We start from the raw sequence: 19,356 nt of genomic DNA, 5'->3' as shown, positions 1-19,356 counted from the left end.
GAACAACTCAAGCAATCGGTTTTCACTTTTATTAACTAATATCGTTAAAAGGTATCAAGTTTTGGGCGCTTCTGTTTGCCAATTTTTTCCTCCTCTTTAGAACAAGATTCCAAAACTTTTCCAAGTTAATTCTTTAATTTGTACGTCGGCTTTCACAAACAGCACTTCACCTCTGGCATTTTTTCGCCGACCACACTTTTTTTCGTTATATTCCTGCGCAACCTGCTTTTTCCTCAAAAGTTTTGCCACACTTATCCGCCCACAACCTAATTAGAATAAGCCCCCTGGAAAGCGAGTGAGCGCGTCGGTCACGTGCTTGATGTTGCGAAAAAAGAGACTGAAGAGGCACTCTGGCAGAATTGCAAATTGATTGGCGGTCTGTCTGGCCGAGGGTGAGATTCTCCCGCCGCCGAATAACCAACCAGCCCTGGGACGACGGATGGGCCTGCCATAAATATGTACACACGCGGCTGCACGTGCGCTGCAGCAAAAAGTGTTTGACTGGCCAAGTGCTCGTTATGCGGTGCACGCCACTTGAATTGCACGCTTTTTTTATTATTTCATCCCCCTAGAGCGAGAGGGTGCCTCGCTGGGGCGCGAGAAATTTCTTCGATCCGCCGAGCAGTTTATATCTGACACATCTACGAATATTCAATTTTTATCTGCCGTCGATGCTTCCGGCCTATTGTACGGCGACGAGATGTGTTTTGTGCCTCGTTGCTTGCAGAGATGCTGGGGGTGGCTGCCTCACCCACCTTCCCTCCGCCCGCCCACCTACCACGCTCGTCTCTCTCGCAAATTCCGCAGACGAGTTCGTTCTTTCTGATCTCTCACTTTGTCGGTGGCTTTTGATTTTTGACGGTCTCGGATCAATACTTTTAGAGCCGTAGCGAAGCCCACAGTCACTCTCCTTGCATTCACCGTGACGTACCCTTTTTGAAGGGAGGCATTATTTATTGCTGGCGCCGTAACAACGCCACGGAGAGTTATCGATAGAATATTGTATTTTCCTCCTGACAGCTGTCATTCAAGCTAACTTCACTTTTAACAAGCTAAATTATTTATAACAAAAAAAATAAATAAATAAATAAAATATAAGTTGCCTAAGAATTTAAAAACAATTTTTAAATTTAAGACACTACTAGTTTGACTAGTTTTAAAATAATTGCCAATTTAAGTTGCAAATAATTATTTATTATTATATATTATCTTAAAAGCAATCGCGGCCTTTATAGAGATAAATTCAAAGTTTGTACATTTTATTCTTATTAAGAGACAAAAAATTACAAATCTCTACCTTGCAATTCAAATTTTGAGAAATTACAAACATTATTAAATTTAAGTAAATTAAGCCAAATATGCAATTAAAAGGTTTTTGCTGAAGGCTGGCATTTATTTAGACTGCCTGATAATTTCAAATAGCGCTTTTTATTTTAGTTTTTGCTCTTATTCGTGGCAATAACTGCAGCTCTCTTATTTATTATGTTTAGGATCAGAATTTATTTTCGTCTTTTCTTTTAGCCTTGCACTTCAGCTTTTTTCAGTTCTTTTAGACAGTTCAATTACATTTTATTTTTATAAATTTTTCAGATAAATTTCATTAATTCGCCTTACGCTGGTTCAAATATTACTGCAACAATTTATTTTTCAGTGCATTAATATTTTCATTTAAACACTAACTCTACGGTAGGAATTTTATTTTTAATTTTATTATAACAATCAGTTTTATAATTACTCGCTTTTAACGACTCTGAACTCAAATTTGTAGCTAAATTATATAGAATGGAAGCGGTTGCTGAAAAATCTGTAGCCCAAACAAACACTATAAATAATTTAGTGTGGCAAACATAAAGTTTTAACAGCTCGGCTATGCAATTCGGTCCGGTGCCAACCCGGGACGTGAAGTTAACCCAGGAAATAATTGTTCTGTCTGATCGTGTGCAGTTGCAGATTGTTCCTCGCAACAAATCTCTGGAGGCGGTTGTTAAATAGCGGGCACAACGCGCAACACGCTCAGAGCCAGAAATTTCATTGGCGAGGTGGGCTGAATATGTATAATTGGGAGAACTTTCGCACAGCCAAGTGAGAATCCCATGAATACAAAACAAGTGCGCCTAATAAAATCGCTTCCACCTTTTGTCCGCCATCAATTATGTAACAAAATAGAATTGCTGCAAATTTTATTGTTTGCAGCGTCCCATTGTTTTGTATTGTAAAATTTATTTCTAACACAATATTGTTAATGATTTGCTTGCGCCAAGTAAATACAATGAAATTAAAATATCCAAATAAATTTACAAGATGTTATTATTATATTTATATTATAAATTAATCTTATTCTAAATTGTTTTTTATCAGGCTCTACTGATATTTTCAACTGTTTGTCCATGCTTTGTCAATTTATTTATGCTTTGCAAAAGTTGTGCGTAATAAGCACTCTAATAATTACGCCGGCGCCATTAGCTGAATTTTTATTCGGTCCGCAGAGTCACCAGAACTTTGCCATTAATTGACGCGTTGCTCGTCATTTATTTTTCACGGCCTAAAATTTTGCGAAACACGCCCGTTTTGCCGCCTGGCCGGAAAATGGCGGGAGATTATCGACCAGAAATAATTTTTGTGGCGCTGCGTCGGCTATTATTTTTATTTGCCAGGTCGTTAATTTTTCGAGCACTTGGGTTTGCGGCGCTCACCTTGCTCGGTCGGGATAACAAGAAGGTCGCGCACGCGGTTACTTTTGTGCAATTTGTCAAGCGGTGCGGTGCGAGAAACTTTTTTTTTCTGTCTTTTTTTGCGTGCGAGGTATAAAAAAAGGCACCGCCAGAACTTTTTAACTTGGGCCGCACAAAAGTTTAATGATAATTGTTGGCACGATTTTGGCAAAAGGAAGTCGCTGCGCCCAGCAAAAAGCAAAAGTCTTTGCCACAGAGAAGAACCACCGCACGATGTCGAGAAATTATTTTTGCAGTAAAACCAAAAAAGCGGCTTTTTGTGTGAGGAATCTTTATCATTTTTATTGCGAGATAAAAGTCGGATGTGTGCGTAATTTTCAATTATTTCCTTTGTGGCGAAAGGATATTTTTCGGCCCCGGAGGTAACGCCGCAGCCACACGATGTATTTTATTACGCAAAAAATGAGTTTGGCAGTCGCTTTATTGTGCGGTTTCGTGCTACTGACAGTTGGCCAGTGGTCAGGTGGGCCAGTAATTAGATTCAACGCCTGCTGCTGACACTTAGATAGGCACTTTACGGTCAGCTGAGCTGAAGCAAGGTAATCAGCAAGTTTCTTGGCAAATTATATACAACACGCAGATGCATTCATTTGTAAAGCTTAAAAAGTTAAGTTTTGTGGTAGAATTTCATGATTGAGGGTTTTTTCTTAGAAAATAAACAACCATCAAAATCCATGCAGGATAAGCCAATTTTAAGTAAAAATCATCTTAAAATTTAACATCAAAGTAAATACATTTTTTTTATTCATATTTTTATTGTCATTTTTCACGAAAAGAACGAATTGGCTTTTAAAGGCAGTTCCAACAGTTAAATGCATTATGGCCAAGATAATTCAGATTTTCTAAATATACTGTAATATTTATAATTTTTTTATTTGAAATTTAATAAATTTTTACATAATCCAGCACTTAACACCAACAGTTTCTTACAGCAAAAGTTTTAAAAGCTCGAGCTCTACTTTTCTTGCATTTCTTGCTGTTTAATCATGGAAGCTCAACACCTTCTAGTCTATTACGCAGCCCCTATACTATAAATTCTCAGAATTAATTTCCACCAACAAAGTTATGCATGCACAACGTCAGCCTGCACGAATGCAAGTATGCAACTGGGTGAACGTCGATGTGCAGCGGATTGCCTAGCAATGTTGCCGCGGCAGATAACGGCCCTGTTATCGATTTTCCCCGCGTCGGTGGCTGTGGGAAAAAGTCCTGCTCTCGGTGACCGCGCTTTATTTTGATCACCGTTTGCTAATTCGTTCGTGACAAACACAGGCCGACGTTTAAAAACACGCCATTTTTCCACGGCTATTATTATTATTTGCATTCGAATAAGCTTGATTAAAACGGACGGGCTGATGAAAAATAGGATCAGTGACGGGGTCTGATCGCCGGGCTGGCGCACTGACAAAAGTTAATCATCGATAAACCTATCAATTTGCACGAACCGCTGCGCCCTTTGGCTTTGTTTTAATACGTTTATAAATGCTGAGCTGACTGAGAGCAGCGACCGTCGCCACCGCCGGCCCAGTCTAATTGACGATCCATAATTTATGGCCAGCTGCAGTTTAGCGTTTGATTTAGACACGCTCGCCATCAATTCCAAATTTAGAAATTAAAATATTGCGTGGTTTTGTCTCATAACTCAATTTTAAAAAGGAATTTTTCAACCAGACTAGTGTGCTTAGTTTAGTTTGTGTACAAAGTTGTTAAGTAATTACAACGAGGTCATGCGGGGTCACTTTTGTAATAAAATGCTTTTACGAGGCAGGGGTGCTAAGCATGCAATTATGCTCATTTAAACACTTCCGCCGTTTCTCGCGCGCTCCAAATAACTGGCAGCACCGCTTGCAATTAATGTGGGTGAAAAACTGCCAGAGTGAATTTGCATTTATCAGCACGTTTCGCCGGCACTAAAGGGAAAGCGACAGCAGCTTTTCTCTGTGCAAACAGGTTTAGTTCGTACATGCCGATATGGGGCTTTGTAGGTAAAGGTGCTCACAACACACACGATCTCTCTCGCGCGCCCTCGCTCGCTCTTATGCAACCTATCCTCCAATATATGGTAATTAAGCCAGGCCAAAGGGTTTCCATGGAAACTAATGCATAAGCACATGGCCAACAGCGAAACGATGAGTCGCCTAGAAATGGAGAGAGACGGAAATGCAATACTCTATTAAGCCATGCTGAAGAGGGAACAAACCTTGAGTGCTAAGGTCACTTTGTGAATTCCAGCTTCAACGAATGCCAGCAGAATGAATGGGAGTGTTTGCTGCGGCAGGTAAACTAAGTAGAATTAAAGCTTGTAAAAAACAGTAAAAAAGTGGAAAATTTAAAATTCATGCTTTAATATGAATTAAATGGAAGATAGATATTTTTATTTTATACCACTTGTTGATAATTATTATTTATGTTTAATTTTCAGAAAGGAGAAAAAGTTTATTCATTCAACAAACACATCCTCTTGCTCAATATCCCACAAAAAATGTTTCTTTTCAGTATAAAGCAAAATTTTTCCACGATCTAGCTCTTACTGGATAATTCACTGAAATAAAGCCCATAATACAAAAGCTTTTCGCATTTATTTAGTGTATCAGAAAACTTAGAAATTAATAACCTATAAATTTTTGAAAATAATTTTTACTAAACAAAAATCTTTAGGATCAACATAACAACCGATGAGGAGTCGTTTTGATCTCAGAAGTTTTAGCAAAATTTTTGCAAGTGTTGGTGTTGTTTTGTCCAACAATTCATTTTTGTTAATTAAATTGTTTGAATTTAACCAATTTATTCATAACAATGAGGATGATTAAACAACAATAGTAATTTGGAAAAAAATTAATTTTAAAGTAAATATTCATAACCAAATCTCAATTTCCGTACAATTTTTACAGTATAAAACAAGATAACCTTTTGTTTATTCTCATCAATGGGCTTGTAATAAATTTGAAAAAGGCAGCAGCTTTGCTAAAATGAACCATAAAAAATGAGCAATGACACCTGATGTTTATCAGAATGATGAAAATTGTGGCGAATATTAAATTTAAACACGACCAAGGCCCTGCTTTTAATAAGTTTCGCCGAGCAGATGCTGCACTCTGTGGAGAGTGATAAGGAATCGCACAATACTTTTTATTCATGGGGCGTGCAGCCGTCGCTTTACATGTTTAACCAGCGCCGCAAAAACGTTTAGCAGCCAACAGATCTGCAGCGCGCTCGGCCGTCCGCCCTCTTTCGCTGCGAGGAAATAAATTGCCCCTGTAGCGCGCGACACTTTTAATATAAATTAATTTCATCTATCATTGTCACCGTTCCGAAGCTGCAGATTATTATTACTCCCATACTTACTGTGTGATTCGCGGCCCCGTTATAAATAGCACCTCGGTGGCTTCGTCTAATTTGGCTGTTTATTTCCTGGCAAAGATTTATCTGCTGCGTGGCACAGGGACGACCGTTTGTTTAGACAGCATTTTACCAAAACAAGTCCCCTCGGTCCTGGGGGGCGGTTTTTCTTTTTTGAGAATTTGTAAATAAATGCAATTTAAAAAAAAAAAAAAAAAAAATATATATATACTCTAAAAGATTCCAGAATTTGAACTAAACTTTAAAAACTTGAAAACTCTTCTTATTCTTAAATTTATTGATCAAATTATCGAAGAACCTTTAATACTTCGGCCAAATTTCTCCCCACATCGGCATCATTGCCTTTAATTTTATTACGCCTGCCGATGCAATTAGACGAAGCTGGCTTTATCGCTAATTGGAAGTCATGTCAAAAAGTTTTGCCTTACAACCAACTTCTACATTATGACTTGCGATTGTTTTACAACTAGGGAGAGAAAGGAGGCAGCCAGTTAGTGAGTCTCGCCGCCCGCAGCATTCGTTTTAATCTCGGCCCCACTGCCATCCCAATTTGAATTGGCTCCTTTTTCTGTTACTCCATTGCGTCGCCCAGGCTGGCGAACGAACGAACGAACGTCTTATCGCTCCAGGAACGCCGCCCGCCACCGCCGACTTTTAATCTCATCCCTCATTGCGTTCACGGAATTAGTTTGACACCGATCTCGATCGGCATAAATCAAGTGCAAATGGAAATTTGATCACACCTCCGGGCTCGCCCCTTGGCCTTTGCTACTCTCGCAATTCAAGATTGGTCTTTCGCTCTGATATTAGTGTATTCTCAGAATATAATACATTTTTTAGATACACGTGAATTGTCGTGCCTGGAATTATTATATCATTTATGCACTACTTTGACAAGATTGAAATAAACATATGGCTTGAATTTACTTAAATTGATAAAGAAGCTGCCCAATATATAATTTGATTATGTAAAGAAAAAATTTGGTTTTAAAAAAAATAGAAAATTTTTTACTTAATACTCAAATTAGAAATTTAAATTATTATAATTAATATAATAAATTTATTAATATTATTATAAAACTATAAAATTACATTAATTTATTTTTTTTAACATTTTTTTTTAAATCTAAAGACTTCTTTTAAAAAAACTTCAAAACTTTTCTTAACAAATAGATAAGAATTTATAATTTCAATTTGTTAACGTTGCTAAAAACGAGGACAAGTTTTGTCTCGTTGGTGATATTTAAATATTAAAAGTGATTGTTTTTCATTAAAAAGTTACAAAAAACTATTTTTTTGTTATAAATAACCCATTAAAATGATTCACATCTTTCATTTTAAAGGTATATCAAATATAAGTGGCTCATTTAATATATCATTCATGGAAATCGCTTGGAAATCCAACAGCCACCTGCCGGCAGCCTTTTCTTTGCTCGCTGGTGTCACTTTGTCAGACCAAATGCGAAAGCGGTTATTGAAAAATGCTCGCGGTTGGTTCCCATTGAAAAGCTATCAAGGAGCCGCCATCAAAGTTTCCATGTCACCGCTGACGCTTTTTGTGCGCTTTTCATTCATTCCACTTTTATCTGCGGCCGCTTCGTCAGCAGAGGTTTCGCAAAAGCGGGGCTGCTAATCAAACCTCGCTTTTTCTTCTCTCGATTTGTGTTTGCACGCGCGTCCCAAACACATACAATGCAAGTCGATAGCCGAATAAAGCTACGTGATATGATTGTCCGCAGCAGGCCAAACACACTCTTCAATGAGCGCTGCGCCGACGGCGATAAATTACCGGCGCCCGGGCCATGTTTTATGGAACTCACGAACTGCATGGTTATCGATATATTATGGACTCGCTGCTTTTTTCGGTCAGACTTGCCGGCCCGAATGTAATTTTAGCACACTCGGACTGCAAAAATAAAATTGCCCGCGCACAAATGACGTTGATTGTGCCAGGCACGGCGCGCGTTCTGTTTTTCATTAAAACGCCAATCAACCGGGGTTTTGTGCGTTGCCTTTGTTTCCCTGTAAAAAAAGCAGACACGCGGTGCCGGTTGAAATCATTTTGTGCGCGCCCGAGTTAATTATGGATGAAATTTTTAGTCAAATATTGCCCGAACGATTTTTCAATCAAACAACGTGTCATTTCGCTTGTTTGCCAATATTAATTTCGGCTGATCAAGCAAATAGATTGCTTCCGTGGTTCAGAAAATATTTATTTCAATTTTTCCTACACAGCGATTAATAATTTTGACAAAAATATGTTATGAATGTGGATTTTTTTATATTAATTCAGAGTTTTAATCTCATCAAATATCCATCAAAATAAATCTGAAACTTTGCTTAATTTGTTGATTAATTTTAAATCCAAGATTCTATATGCTTTGTCATCGTTGATAATTAATTGAGTGCCATCCGGAATAATTGTCCTATTATGGTGCATTGTACTGCCTTTTCACTGCAGCATGAACTTAATTCCACCATTGAATTCCAAAGCGTGAACAATTGAATGAAGTGGATCAGCAGCCTTTCCCTTCTGTGATCATTATTGCAGCCCCGCCATTTATTCAGCATCGACTCAATTCTTTAATGCGAGGTCTCAATAGAGCCATTACCTTAACTCCCTGACTTGTTTCGCAGAGAGGTTGCCAGGCAGGGGTCATTTTTACACTGCTGCTGCGCTCTTTAGCCCGCCCCAAAGGCCAAATCAATACTTCTCCAGCTAAGAACAATGAATTTTTACTACCCAGAAAAAAGTTGCTTCTTTTTTTTTACTTTTAAAATAAAATTAAATAATTTAAACATATCATTATAAATAGTGAAATTTTTAGAAATACTAAAAATAATTATGGTAATTTGAATTTAAAAACAGCTTTTCCACGATGTGTTTTGTGAGTTGTTTATTTATTATTATAAAAAAAAACAATATCGTTTCGCAATCTATTAGAAAAATTCAATACAGTAGAATTTTTTGAACCGAACAATTATTTAAAAAAAAAAATGATTGTTGGATGAAAATTATTTTATAAAATTAATTTATGCTCTAATTTTGGTCACCAATAATATCACAGTTCATGAATTATGGCTGCAGCCCGCAGCGGAAACATGTAGAACACGATATTGTTTTATCTGGAAAATAACAAAACTCACAAAATCCATTCAAAGCAGATAAAAATTATTTCTTCTCAAATAATTTTTAAAATATTGATAAACAGGAGTTCATTATAGATTTTGCTAAACAGCTATTCCCGGTTGTGAATTTTTAGTAGTTTGTTGTTTATTGAAAATAGATATTGCTTTTTATACGACACTATAAAATCGACTGAAAAGATAAATACAATGAAAAAAAGGTTGAAATCTGACAGTTTTCAACATTTTTCTTTGTATTTTACCTTCTAATAATGAGGACTTAACGGAGCAAAACACACGTTTGATACATTAAATTATAAAGAGAGTTTGCAGGAAGGAAAGATAAGCGTTGGAAAAAACGCTCGTCGCAGGATAGAAACTGCGACAAGGAGCGGTGGTAGTCGTGGGGCCAGAGATGAGAAACTCGGTTCCATTCCCGCCCACATGGTTGCTGGTGATCCATTTTAAAGGGTTGTGCTTGAGCCCCTGCGATCGAGCCAATCAACGCGAGGGCGTTTGATTTTGCCGCTTGTGGCGGTGATGAGGTGCGAAAATCAGCACCGATCAGCACAAATCGCATTCATAAAAATGCGAGTCGATGGCGCGAAATAATGAAAAGATGGAATGCTGGCTGCAAACACGCTCCTTCGGCGATGCGATGAGGGTTGCCTGCGCAGCCAATATTGCACGCTCAGCCCGCGGGCCCTCTCGCCAAATATGATTCTGCTGTTTGCATAAAATTAAACGGTTACGGCCGCTTGAGTATCTACGTTGATGATGATAGCAACGATGCGGTGCGCTTGGAAATTGGTATAATTCCAGTCCCCTCGTCTAGCTGATTAAATAGTTATTCCATGGAGACCTTTAAAAATTGGTAAATTAAAATGCAAAGTCAGGCTAAAAGAGAGCAGAACATTTTTTGTCACGTTAAGAAAATCTGAGGGAGAAAAGTCAGAGGGAATTTCTAGGAGCTTTGCTTGCTAATGCAGTGCCTGGAAAACAAACACTACCATTCACAGTTGACTTTGCATTTTATATGCGAGGATGGCAGCAGCCCCAGCAGCTCACATCTTTTCACAGCCGACTTTCCTTCTCCGGTTACTCCGCTCCCGTGGAGCCACTGGGGTGAAAAGAAACTAAATGCGGGGGAGAGAGAGAAAAAAAAAGAACGACGACGCGCAATAAAATTTTAGCTGCAATCAATATGATGGCCCCTTTTGCCACTTTCTTTTCAGTTTCCTTGCCCTTTGAAATGCTTAGATAATGCACCGAACTAACTGAATCAAATTTTTATGACGCAAATGCAAAATTAAAACCACCGAATAGCATTATAAGGGAGTCCAGCGTCATTTAGTCCCCCATTACAAATCAGTTACAAGAGAAAAGCAGAACTACGAGAGATATTCATCTAGGCGGTCGCATTATTTTGAATTGGACCACCACCATAATGTCTTTATGGCCATTATATTTTGGAATGAAGACAATAAAAGAAGCCTTTTTCTTTTGCTTCCTTGTTTTCCTGGCACCAGAGAAGTTATTGTGCTTCGTAAGCACTTCCTATGTGCGGAGGGGCCAAAACCACTGGAGTGGTTCGGTCGTTATATTGGTGCGGTGCAGAAATTCGCCCAATGTTTTAAACTCGGAGTTAATTTTTTTGCCGTTTGAATCGTCGTAAAAGCCAAAGTGGCAGTTTTTTTTTTCGGGAGAAAAATTGAAGTTTGACAGATGCGGTTTGGCGTGTCTGGCGGCTTTGCAGAAAGGCAGACCTGGAGGCATCATCAATTCAGCCGCAATAAGCCTTTGAGCTGTCATAGACTCGGAGAAATAATAACGCCTGGGCTGCAGTGTGTGCGAATGACACATCCAGCTATTGTTCATTTCAATCCCCTGACAGCCGACACTGCCTGGAGAAAAAGCGGCAGCAAAGGCGGCGCCGGCCGGGCTCTCGGCCACTTTCTCGGCTCGCGTACCAAACTCTCGGCTGCTGCAACGAGCCATAAATTCAAATGAATATTATTTTTATTTGGCTACTCAGCCGAGTGGTGACAGTAATTGAAATACTTTGAGAGCAGCCGCCGCGTTCACACTCCATTTGCCACTCCTCTCGCGTATGCTGATGATTTTCATGAAATGTATAAAGAAAGTTAAGCACAACTTTTCTCATAAGAAGAATAACTTTTAAAATGCACCTGCCGCCAGTCATGTATTTCGCAGACAGTTCATGCTTATTAAAGCGTGGAACTGATTTATCATTTTTATATATAGAAATAAAAATATATTATTAGTTTTTTTTTTAATTGTATTAAAAAAATCCTGAATTTTAATTAGTCGTGGATTTATTTAAGAAAAATAATGTAAAAATTACACATTATTTGCCGGATTTTGCGTGAAAAAACTTGGAAAATTCAAAAACGTTCCCAGAGAACCGTTAATATAGTTTCAACTTATAAACTTAATATTAGAGTTTTTGTAGCATAAATTCACGATTGAGGGTTGCTTCGTGGTAATTTGATTTTAGAGTAGACTTCTTCTCCTCGATGAGTTTTTGTGAGTTGTTAAGAAAAAAATATATCGCTCTACATGCTTTGGCTGCACCCATAATTCATGAGCTGTGGAATCATTTTGACAAGAATTATGTAGTACAAAAAAAAATCTTTTTATAAATTATTTTTCTTTCAAAGTAAAAATGTTCTGTGAAAAATTAATGAAATTTTATATATTAATATATATCCATGAAAATGATATATTTATGGTAATTGAACCATTCTATCTGACAGAATTAGACCCCTGGTTCAGATCTGGTGCAGAACTGGTGTAGAACTGATGCAGGACAGCGAGACCCGCTTCTGCACCAGTTCCATACGATTTTTGAACCAGGTCTGCACTAATTCCAAATTTGATACACAAAATTTTAATTCTCGAATAAATTTAATAAAAATATATTTATGTTTAAAATTTTTATATTGTATTTTTTCACAAAACAAATTTTATCACACAAAAATTTGACATTAAATATTTAAAAAAAAAAATTGACATCGCCGAGAAAAAGGTACGCTAAAAACAAACATATCAATTTCTGACCAAAATTATTAAAGAAATCATATTTATTTTTTCTTTAATATGTTGAATTTCATGTCAAATTTTGTGGAAAAATTTGTTTTGCGAAAAAATGTAACTTTATAAAATTTATGATATCATTTAATTTATATTACATCACCTTCGATTAGGCTGGAACCTTTTTCTATTATCCTAGCATGTAGGATCAAAATATTAAAATTTCAGGATTTAGATTTTTTCGATTTTTCATAAGAAAAGCGTGAATATTTCACATTTACTCGATGATTAAAAAATTTATTTTGAGAATTTACGCATCTAATGTGGGTGAATTTATTTAATTTTTGACGATTCATTACTAAGTTCTCCAAATATCTAAAAAATTATAAAAATAAAATAAAGGTGGCACCTGAACTTAAATTAGCCTTTAGGCATTATTATTATTTGTCTGATTATTTGTTCTCCTTGGGCAATTGATGCGTGCTGTAAACATAATGCTGGAATGCTTTTAGCGACCAAAGCAGTCGTATTGTATGTTTTATCGCTCGCACTCAAGCGGGGGGCAGGGTCAATCCCTTAGAAGCGGCGCTGATGGTGTTCCCAGCACGCTCCAGTGCGCATAATGCCCTGTAATTTTTACAATTCGTCGCCGTCTCAATAAAAAGGTAAAATACAGCCAACTGACATTGCCGCTTGATTTAGTGCTGACAATAAAAAGCGGGCAAACATGCAGTCGTGCTTCCCTTTTCCTCCCGGTGCGCCAGCAGGCACTTTTTGTTTATCGAAGGCACTGACGCCCCACGACTGGAAGCTGCGGCACTAAAAATTACTCGCCGAGCTTGTATTTGATTGCATTTATCAATGTACAAAGCCATTTGATACATGAACTGAATAAGAAATAACTCGAGCAATGCGTTTGATCACTGGAGCTTGCTAACAAGTTCTCGAGAGATGTGATCTGCAAAATTCAGTGCACACCTCTCAACCACTTTTATGAGCGCGCGAGAGAGAGAATGAGAGAGAGCGAAGCCGCATTCCCTTTCACAAAGCCGCCTCTCCAAAGAGATGGTAATCTTGCTTTTAGTTAAATACTTTTGTTACGACGATGGCGGTGCTGCACATAATGTTAAAACATGTTCCATTCAAAGAACTTCATCATAGCAGCGAATATAAAACTCTCTTTGTTACATCTCGCTCTCCTCCCGTGGCTTAGTGAATTTCGAGACATCTCTGGAACGCAGTGTGCTAAAAAGTTTTGGCCGCATTCGAAAAAAGAAGTAACTTTATAAAGATGCTGTACGTCATCTTAAAATAAAATTTAGTTAGGATTTTGTGTCCATATTTCAGATTGATTTGAAAGCGATCAATATGGGTTAAAATAAAAGTCTGAATTTCCATAACGACGCTTACTAATGCCCACAGCCTCTAGTGTGACCTCTCGAAATTTCGGGTTGCGGAAGAGCAATAATTGCTATGTGGTCTCGAAACGTAAAGTTTTAATGAGAACCGAGATTGGGTGTCGAGTGCCGATGAAGTTTATAATTGATTTCTGCTGGAAGCATCAATAGATATAATTTTGGTGTTTTCCTCAAACAAGCAAACTGGGCTTAAAGACACTAGTTTATTAATTTGTCGCGTCCGTGGACAAATGGCCAATCTGGTAATTCTGGTTAAATTTATATTTTTTAACCAATATGTTCAGTGTAGAAAGAAGAATTATTTTACATATGAGTTAACTTTCATATTAATAATCATTGCTGTTTACAGTCAACACCAGCAAAAGTTTTCAGAAGTTTATTAGTTTCAGTTACGCTAGGTATTGCGGAAAAAAAGTGGTTAAAATGACGAACTTGAAACTTTCTTTAAATATATTTTTTTTAATAAATTTTTACATTACATGATATTTGAAAAATCATAAATAATAGAATAATTTTAATTATTTAAAATATTATGAACATAAATTGAAATTAGAAAAGCATAAATAATCACTTGAATTTAATAATTTATAAAAATATAATATGCAATATTTATAATTGCATTATATATTTTACTATTTTCATGTGCAATTCTTTCTTTTTAGTTTTTTGACAACAATCAATATTTAAATAAACAACAATTATAACAAATTATCCTCAACAACATGCTGAATTATTTACAATAATCTGAAACATGATAATTTGAGCAGATAATCAGTTTTTAAAACTATAAAATTGATAAAAAACCAGATTGATCATTTTCCCAAACGGAGAAAAATTAAATGATAATTAGAGTTTATCAAAAAGGGGTGATAATTATGCTTATGAAATAAATTTATGTGAATGATTGTAACTTAAGATAATTTGAATGCTTGAAAATAAAATACTATTTATTTTATATATATTTTGTGACCAATTCCTTTTTTGTTCCAGAACACCGCACGCCGTTTGACCTTTTCGGCCGGAGCGCACGCATGACTGCACGATTGTCCGTCGCCGCTGCTGTTCCTGCCACCCCATCGAAGGAGCAATTTATGCAGTAGACATCAGCGCCGAACCAAAAATTGGATCGCTGCGCCCAGCGAGTGGAGAACAATGAAAGCGCCCTTCTGTTTTCGTCAGATCTAATTTAAAAGTGAAATCATTGTGCGATTCGGGAAAAATGTATTTCAAAAGAGTGGCATGAAAAGCAAAATGCTGCTGCACCATCACTGGCTCACCTTCCTGCTCATGCAATGGTGTTTTCACATCAGCGTCGCCTGTCCGTCCGCGTGCGTGTGCAAATGGAAGGGGGGCAAACAAACTGTCGAGTGCGTCAACAAAGGACTGATCGCAATTCCCGAGGGCATGGACGCGGGCACGCAGGTGCTCGATTTCGCCGGAAACAATTTGCAGATTTTGCCACGCGAACGGTTCGAGCGCCTCAATCTTGTCAACCTGCAGCGCATTTACCTGTCCAGATGCAAACTGTTTCAAATCGACGACACGTCGTTTAAAGGGTTGACCAATTTAGTCGAACTTGATCTGAGCGAAAATCTGCTCACTCGCATCCCGACCGAGACCTTCAGCGACTTTCGGCTTTTAATGAGGCTCACCGTGAATGAAAACCCAATTAAAACGCTGCGCACGCGATCTTTTCAGCCGCTCTCTTTTTTAACAACGCTGGAACTGAGCAAATGCGAGATAGAGGCAATCGAGAATGACGCGTTTTACGGCCTGGAACGGCTAGAGTGGCTGAAACTTGATAATAATAAGTTGTCAACCATTCGCGGATCGTATCTGTTACCAGCCTCATTACGCGGAGTCGCTCTTGATAATAATCCGTGGCATTGCGATTGCAAGTTGACAGAGCTGCACGCGTGGCTATTGAATTACAAAAACATTCCGCAGTCTATCGAACCAAAGTGCAACTCGCCGCAGAGGCTGCAGGACGCGGTAATTAAATCTCTGGATGTGGAAGATTTCGCGTGCTTACCAGATGTGTCACCGACAACCATGTATCTCGAAATCGGAGAGGGCAAAAATGTTTCCCTTCTCTGCCAAGTTTCCGCCATTCCCGAGGCTCGAGTTTCCTGGTGGTTTCAGGGAAGGGTTTTACAAAATGATACCATGGTCGCGCCCGGAGTTCACCTATATTATTACATAGAGGAAGGAGCAGTTGACAAGAAAAGCGAATTATTTATTTTTAATACTAACACCGACGACAACGGCACGTTCATCTGCGTGGCGGAAAATCCAGCCGGAAAATCGCAATCAAATTTTACAATTCGGATTATCGTGCGAGAAGACGTGGCCGTTCCTGTCGTTCTCCCTTATGAGTACATGGTCGCCGTTGTGTCTGCCATCGCAGTTCTCGGCATACTGGTGATCATTATTTTCGTTTTGATCGTGGTTCGGTGTCGCCGCCAGCGAAGCCGCAAACGCAAGAGAGAGCGCAGCAAGGCCGTCGCGCTACAGTCGCCCGAGCAAGGTGCGGACAAATCCAACGAAATTGAGGCGAACATTGCGATTACCCGAATGCACAAGCTCATCAGCACCGGGGCCGTTCCAGCGAAATCGAACGGCGCCATCATTACGGAGCGGCACGTGCAGATGAGGCACCACGAAGTGCTGATCCGAAGCGGCGCGGCCGAGGTTCCTGGGCGCCTCGACCCTTACCAGCTCAGCCCCAATCGAGCCTACCAAGAGCAAAATCCAGACCTGATCAACGACACTGAAAGTGTGGGCAAGGACAAAAGGGTGACCGCGGGCGGCAGGCGGAGGGAGGAGGGCGACGGCGAGGAGGTGGACCGAGACAACTGCGGCAACAGTTATCAAGAGGCGATGGACAACATGATAGAAGAATTTCTGGAGGCGGCCGAGCCTAAGAAAATGGGCAAACCCGGAGTCACGTGGCGAGATGAAGCTGGTTTTCCTCTCAAAGTGCTGACGCCGATGCGCGAGCACGCGCCGCCCAGCACTTTTTCCACCCTTCCTCGCAGGATGATCGCCAAACCGGAGCAGGCCTATCAGTTGTCGGCCGACGTGCACCTTTCCCCGGGAAGGTTCCTCGACCAGGACGGATACCCTGCGGACTACGGCCTGCCGAAAATGTCCTCGCAGCCGCCCATCGCGCTGTCCATAGTTCCTCCTCCGCCCCCTGCTGCCTATTATCGAACCCTTCCGTACAAACGCGGCCACAAAAAAAGCTACCCCCGAGAAGCCGAGTATTTGCCGGCGCCGGTGTACGAGGCGTACGCGGACACCCCCACGGACGTGCGATACTCGGTCGAAGGCTATCCGACTTCCGCTCCGCCCGTTTTCGCTCCGAACGAAACTTTCCCCGATCCCATCAACAATTTCATTCCCTCCCCACCTGCCGCGTACAAATCCGACATCACCGAAAGCAGCGCAGACGGCATCAAAGCTGAATCGCCGGCCGCCCCAATTAGCCCGAACAAAGCCTGGACGGGCTATTCGCAATCGAGCTCGGCGAAGACTTCCGAGAGTCAGCAGAATTTAATTGAAAGCGCGATAAACGCGATGGTGACCGGGCAGCCCAACACGCAACACGAGAGCCCCGACGAAGGCTTCGGCGAGGACGGAACCGAAATATGACATAAAAAAGCGGGGGCGCCTGTGGAAGCCTCCAAGAAGTAAATTTAAAAAAAAAAATGGACTGCCTATTTTCAATTAGTGAATGAAAATGAATTGCGATGCTCACGATAAATTCGGCTCCTTGAGAACTGTTCTCGTCTTTAGTGCGAAATTTATGTAAATATAGAATGGCCCTTTTAAAGTGTGCGAAATTATGCGAACAATTTGTACATTCATACAACTTGACGTTTTATATTTATGGCAAACCAGTTACCAGTGTGACGAGAGTGAATGAGACGTGATTCTTGGTGGTTATTTTTACTGTACAGCATATCTCTATTTTTAACGAAGTGATGGGTCGACTTGCACGGGGGCAGATATTTTTGAATATCAGAGAAATGTGTAAAGCGTTATTTAAAAAGAGGCTGAGAATGAATTTAATGACGTGTTACAAATGGTTAAAAAGCTACTTTAAATAAATCAATCTAAATAAAAGTAAAATCAAATAATTCCTTTCCCCGGTGTAAAAAAAGCAAAGATACTGATTGTCAACCCCCAAATGTATAACTAAAGCATTAAAAAAAAATTGATCATAATAAACATAATATTCAAGGATGGTGTTTATTATCACTGAGATGTCAAACTTCAATTGCCGGAGTCTCCTGCTGTATAGTTGCAACAATGTAAAATATACCTGAATACATTTATGACTTTGTAGCCCTGTCCTTTACGGATAAAAAGAAGGAGAGATTCCATTCTCATTTGCTGTGTTTACTTGTACACTTTTCGGAACGCGAAAAGCAAAAAACTTGAATCGGTTTTGGTATTTCCTGGCGGAAGTTAATAATTCACCATTGCGCGAAAAGATCATTTGAAAGCATTTGACTGTAAGCAACATTGAAATTTCAAAATAGTGTTGGTATATTTGGTAAAAAAAAGATTAATAAAAATGGAATTCCCACTTATTTTTGTTGAGCATAATTCAGCATCCCATCTCGCATAAATAATCTGATCATTTTTCAGGAAAAATATTTTGTTGGTCGCTGTTTGCGTTTTTGATTGGAATTTGTGATGCAGTAAAGCCTAAAGCGTTCTTTGTTTGGATTTGTATTTACGCATGTTCATGGTTGCATAATGTCAACAATTCCGAATGAGAGGTATTAGCATTACCAGAGCACGCTCAAATAAAACCAAATCACTCAATTACTGCGCGTCCAAAATGTTTCAAATGCACAACCAAATTCACTGTTCCACATCAATGGCTAGTACTCGGGACAACATCATAATCAAACTCAAGTTCAATAAAATCAAGCCTATTCATTTAAATCACAAATAGAACCTACTATTTATAATATTATTCATAACTTATATTTGAAATAATCTTTTTTTTTTTTCAAAAAACAACAACTTTCCAATAAATTTTATTATTAGTTAGACAATTATATTTCTAAAAATAAATTGTAAATTAAATTGAATTTTTTTTTTAATAAATTTTATTATTCTTCAAAAATATATTCCTAAGAAAGAATTATATTTTCATTTGAATTTGTTTTGCAATTTTTGTTTTAATAATTTTTTCCGCTAAATTATATTATTAATTAGAAAATTATGTTCCTTATTTTAAGTTAAAATTTTTTGAAAATTTTTTCAAATAATAATTATTCCAATGATAAATTTTATTATTAGTTAGACTATTTTATTCCTAAGAATTATATTTTAATTTCAAAATTTTGCATCTTGATAAATTCGGAACGATTCACTTTCTGCATTTGCCTGCTCGGCTTAAGGTCGCTGGCTGCCATTATGAGAAAGGATTGGGTGCTTTAGGTTGACTTGTTCTCTTCGGATCAACGCCTCGCATCACTAATCCAATTCGTCGCTCCGCTTTGTTTAACGCGTGCTGGAGGCACACAATGCTGAGCTCGTCGTCAGAGCAACGTGCCATTCTCCTTATTGGCACGTTAATTGATTTATTTGCGTGAGCAGAGCACCAATTTCTTTCGACTCTGCCCTTGTTTGACAGCGTCGCTAGC

At 38.7% G+C, this 19,356-nt stretch overlaps 1 protein-coding gene across 1 annotated transcript in view; it reads left to right on the top strand.

Moving 5' to 3' along the window:
- The window catches only part of LOC132194134 (leucine-rich repeat transmembrane neuronal protein 1-like), a 97,015-nt gene extending 78,738 nt beyond the window's left edge, over positions 1–18,277 (top strand). Inside the window, exon 5 of the mRNA XM_059615234.1 lies at positions 14,681–18,277. Coding sequence (XP_059471217.1) covers positions 14,930–17,344 — 2,415 coding nt within the window. The 5' untranslated portion in view covers positions 14,681–14,929 and the 3' untranslated portion in view covers positions 17,345–18,277. The remainder of the gene's footprint in view (positions 1–14,680) is intronic.
- The last annotated feature ends 1,079 nt before the right edge of the window (positions 18,278–19,356 follow it).

This window comes from Neocloeon triangulifer, unplaced genomic scaffold (assembly GCF_031216515.1).
Source record: "Neocloeon triangulifer isolate White Clay Creek 2 clone unplaced genomic scaffold, ASM3121651v1 ptg000006l, whole genome shotgun sequence".
Classification (NCBI taxonomy): Eukaryota; Metazoa; Arthropoda; class Insecta; order Ephemeroptera; family Baetidae; genus Neocloeon; species Neocloeon triangulifer.
Note: the sequence above shows the minus strand (reverse complement) of the source record. Positions and strands in the feature narration are given on the sequence as shown.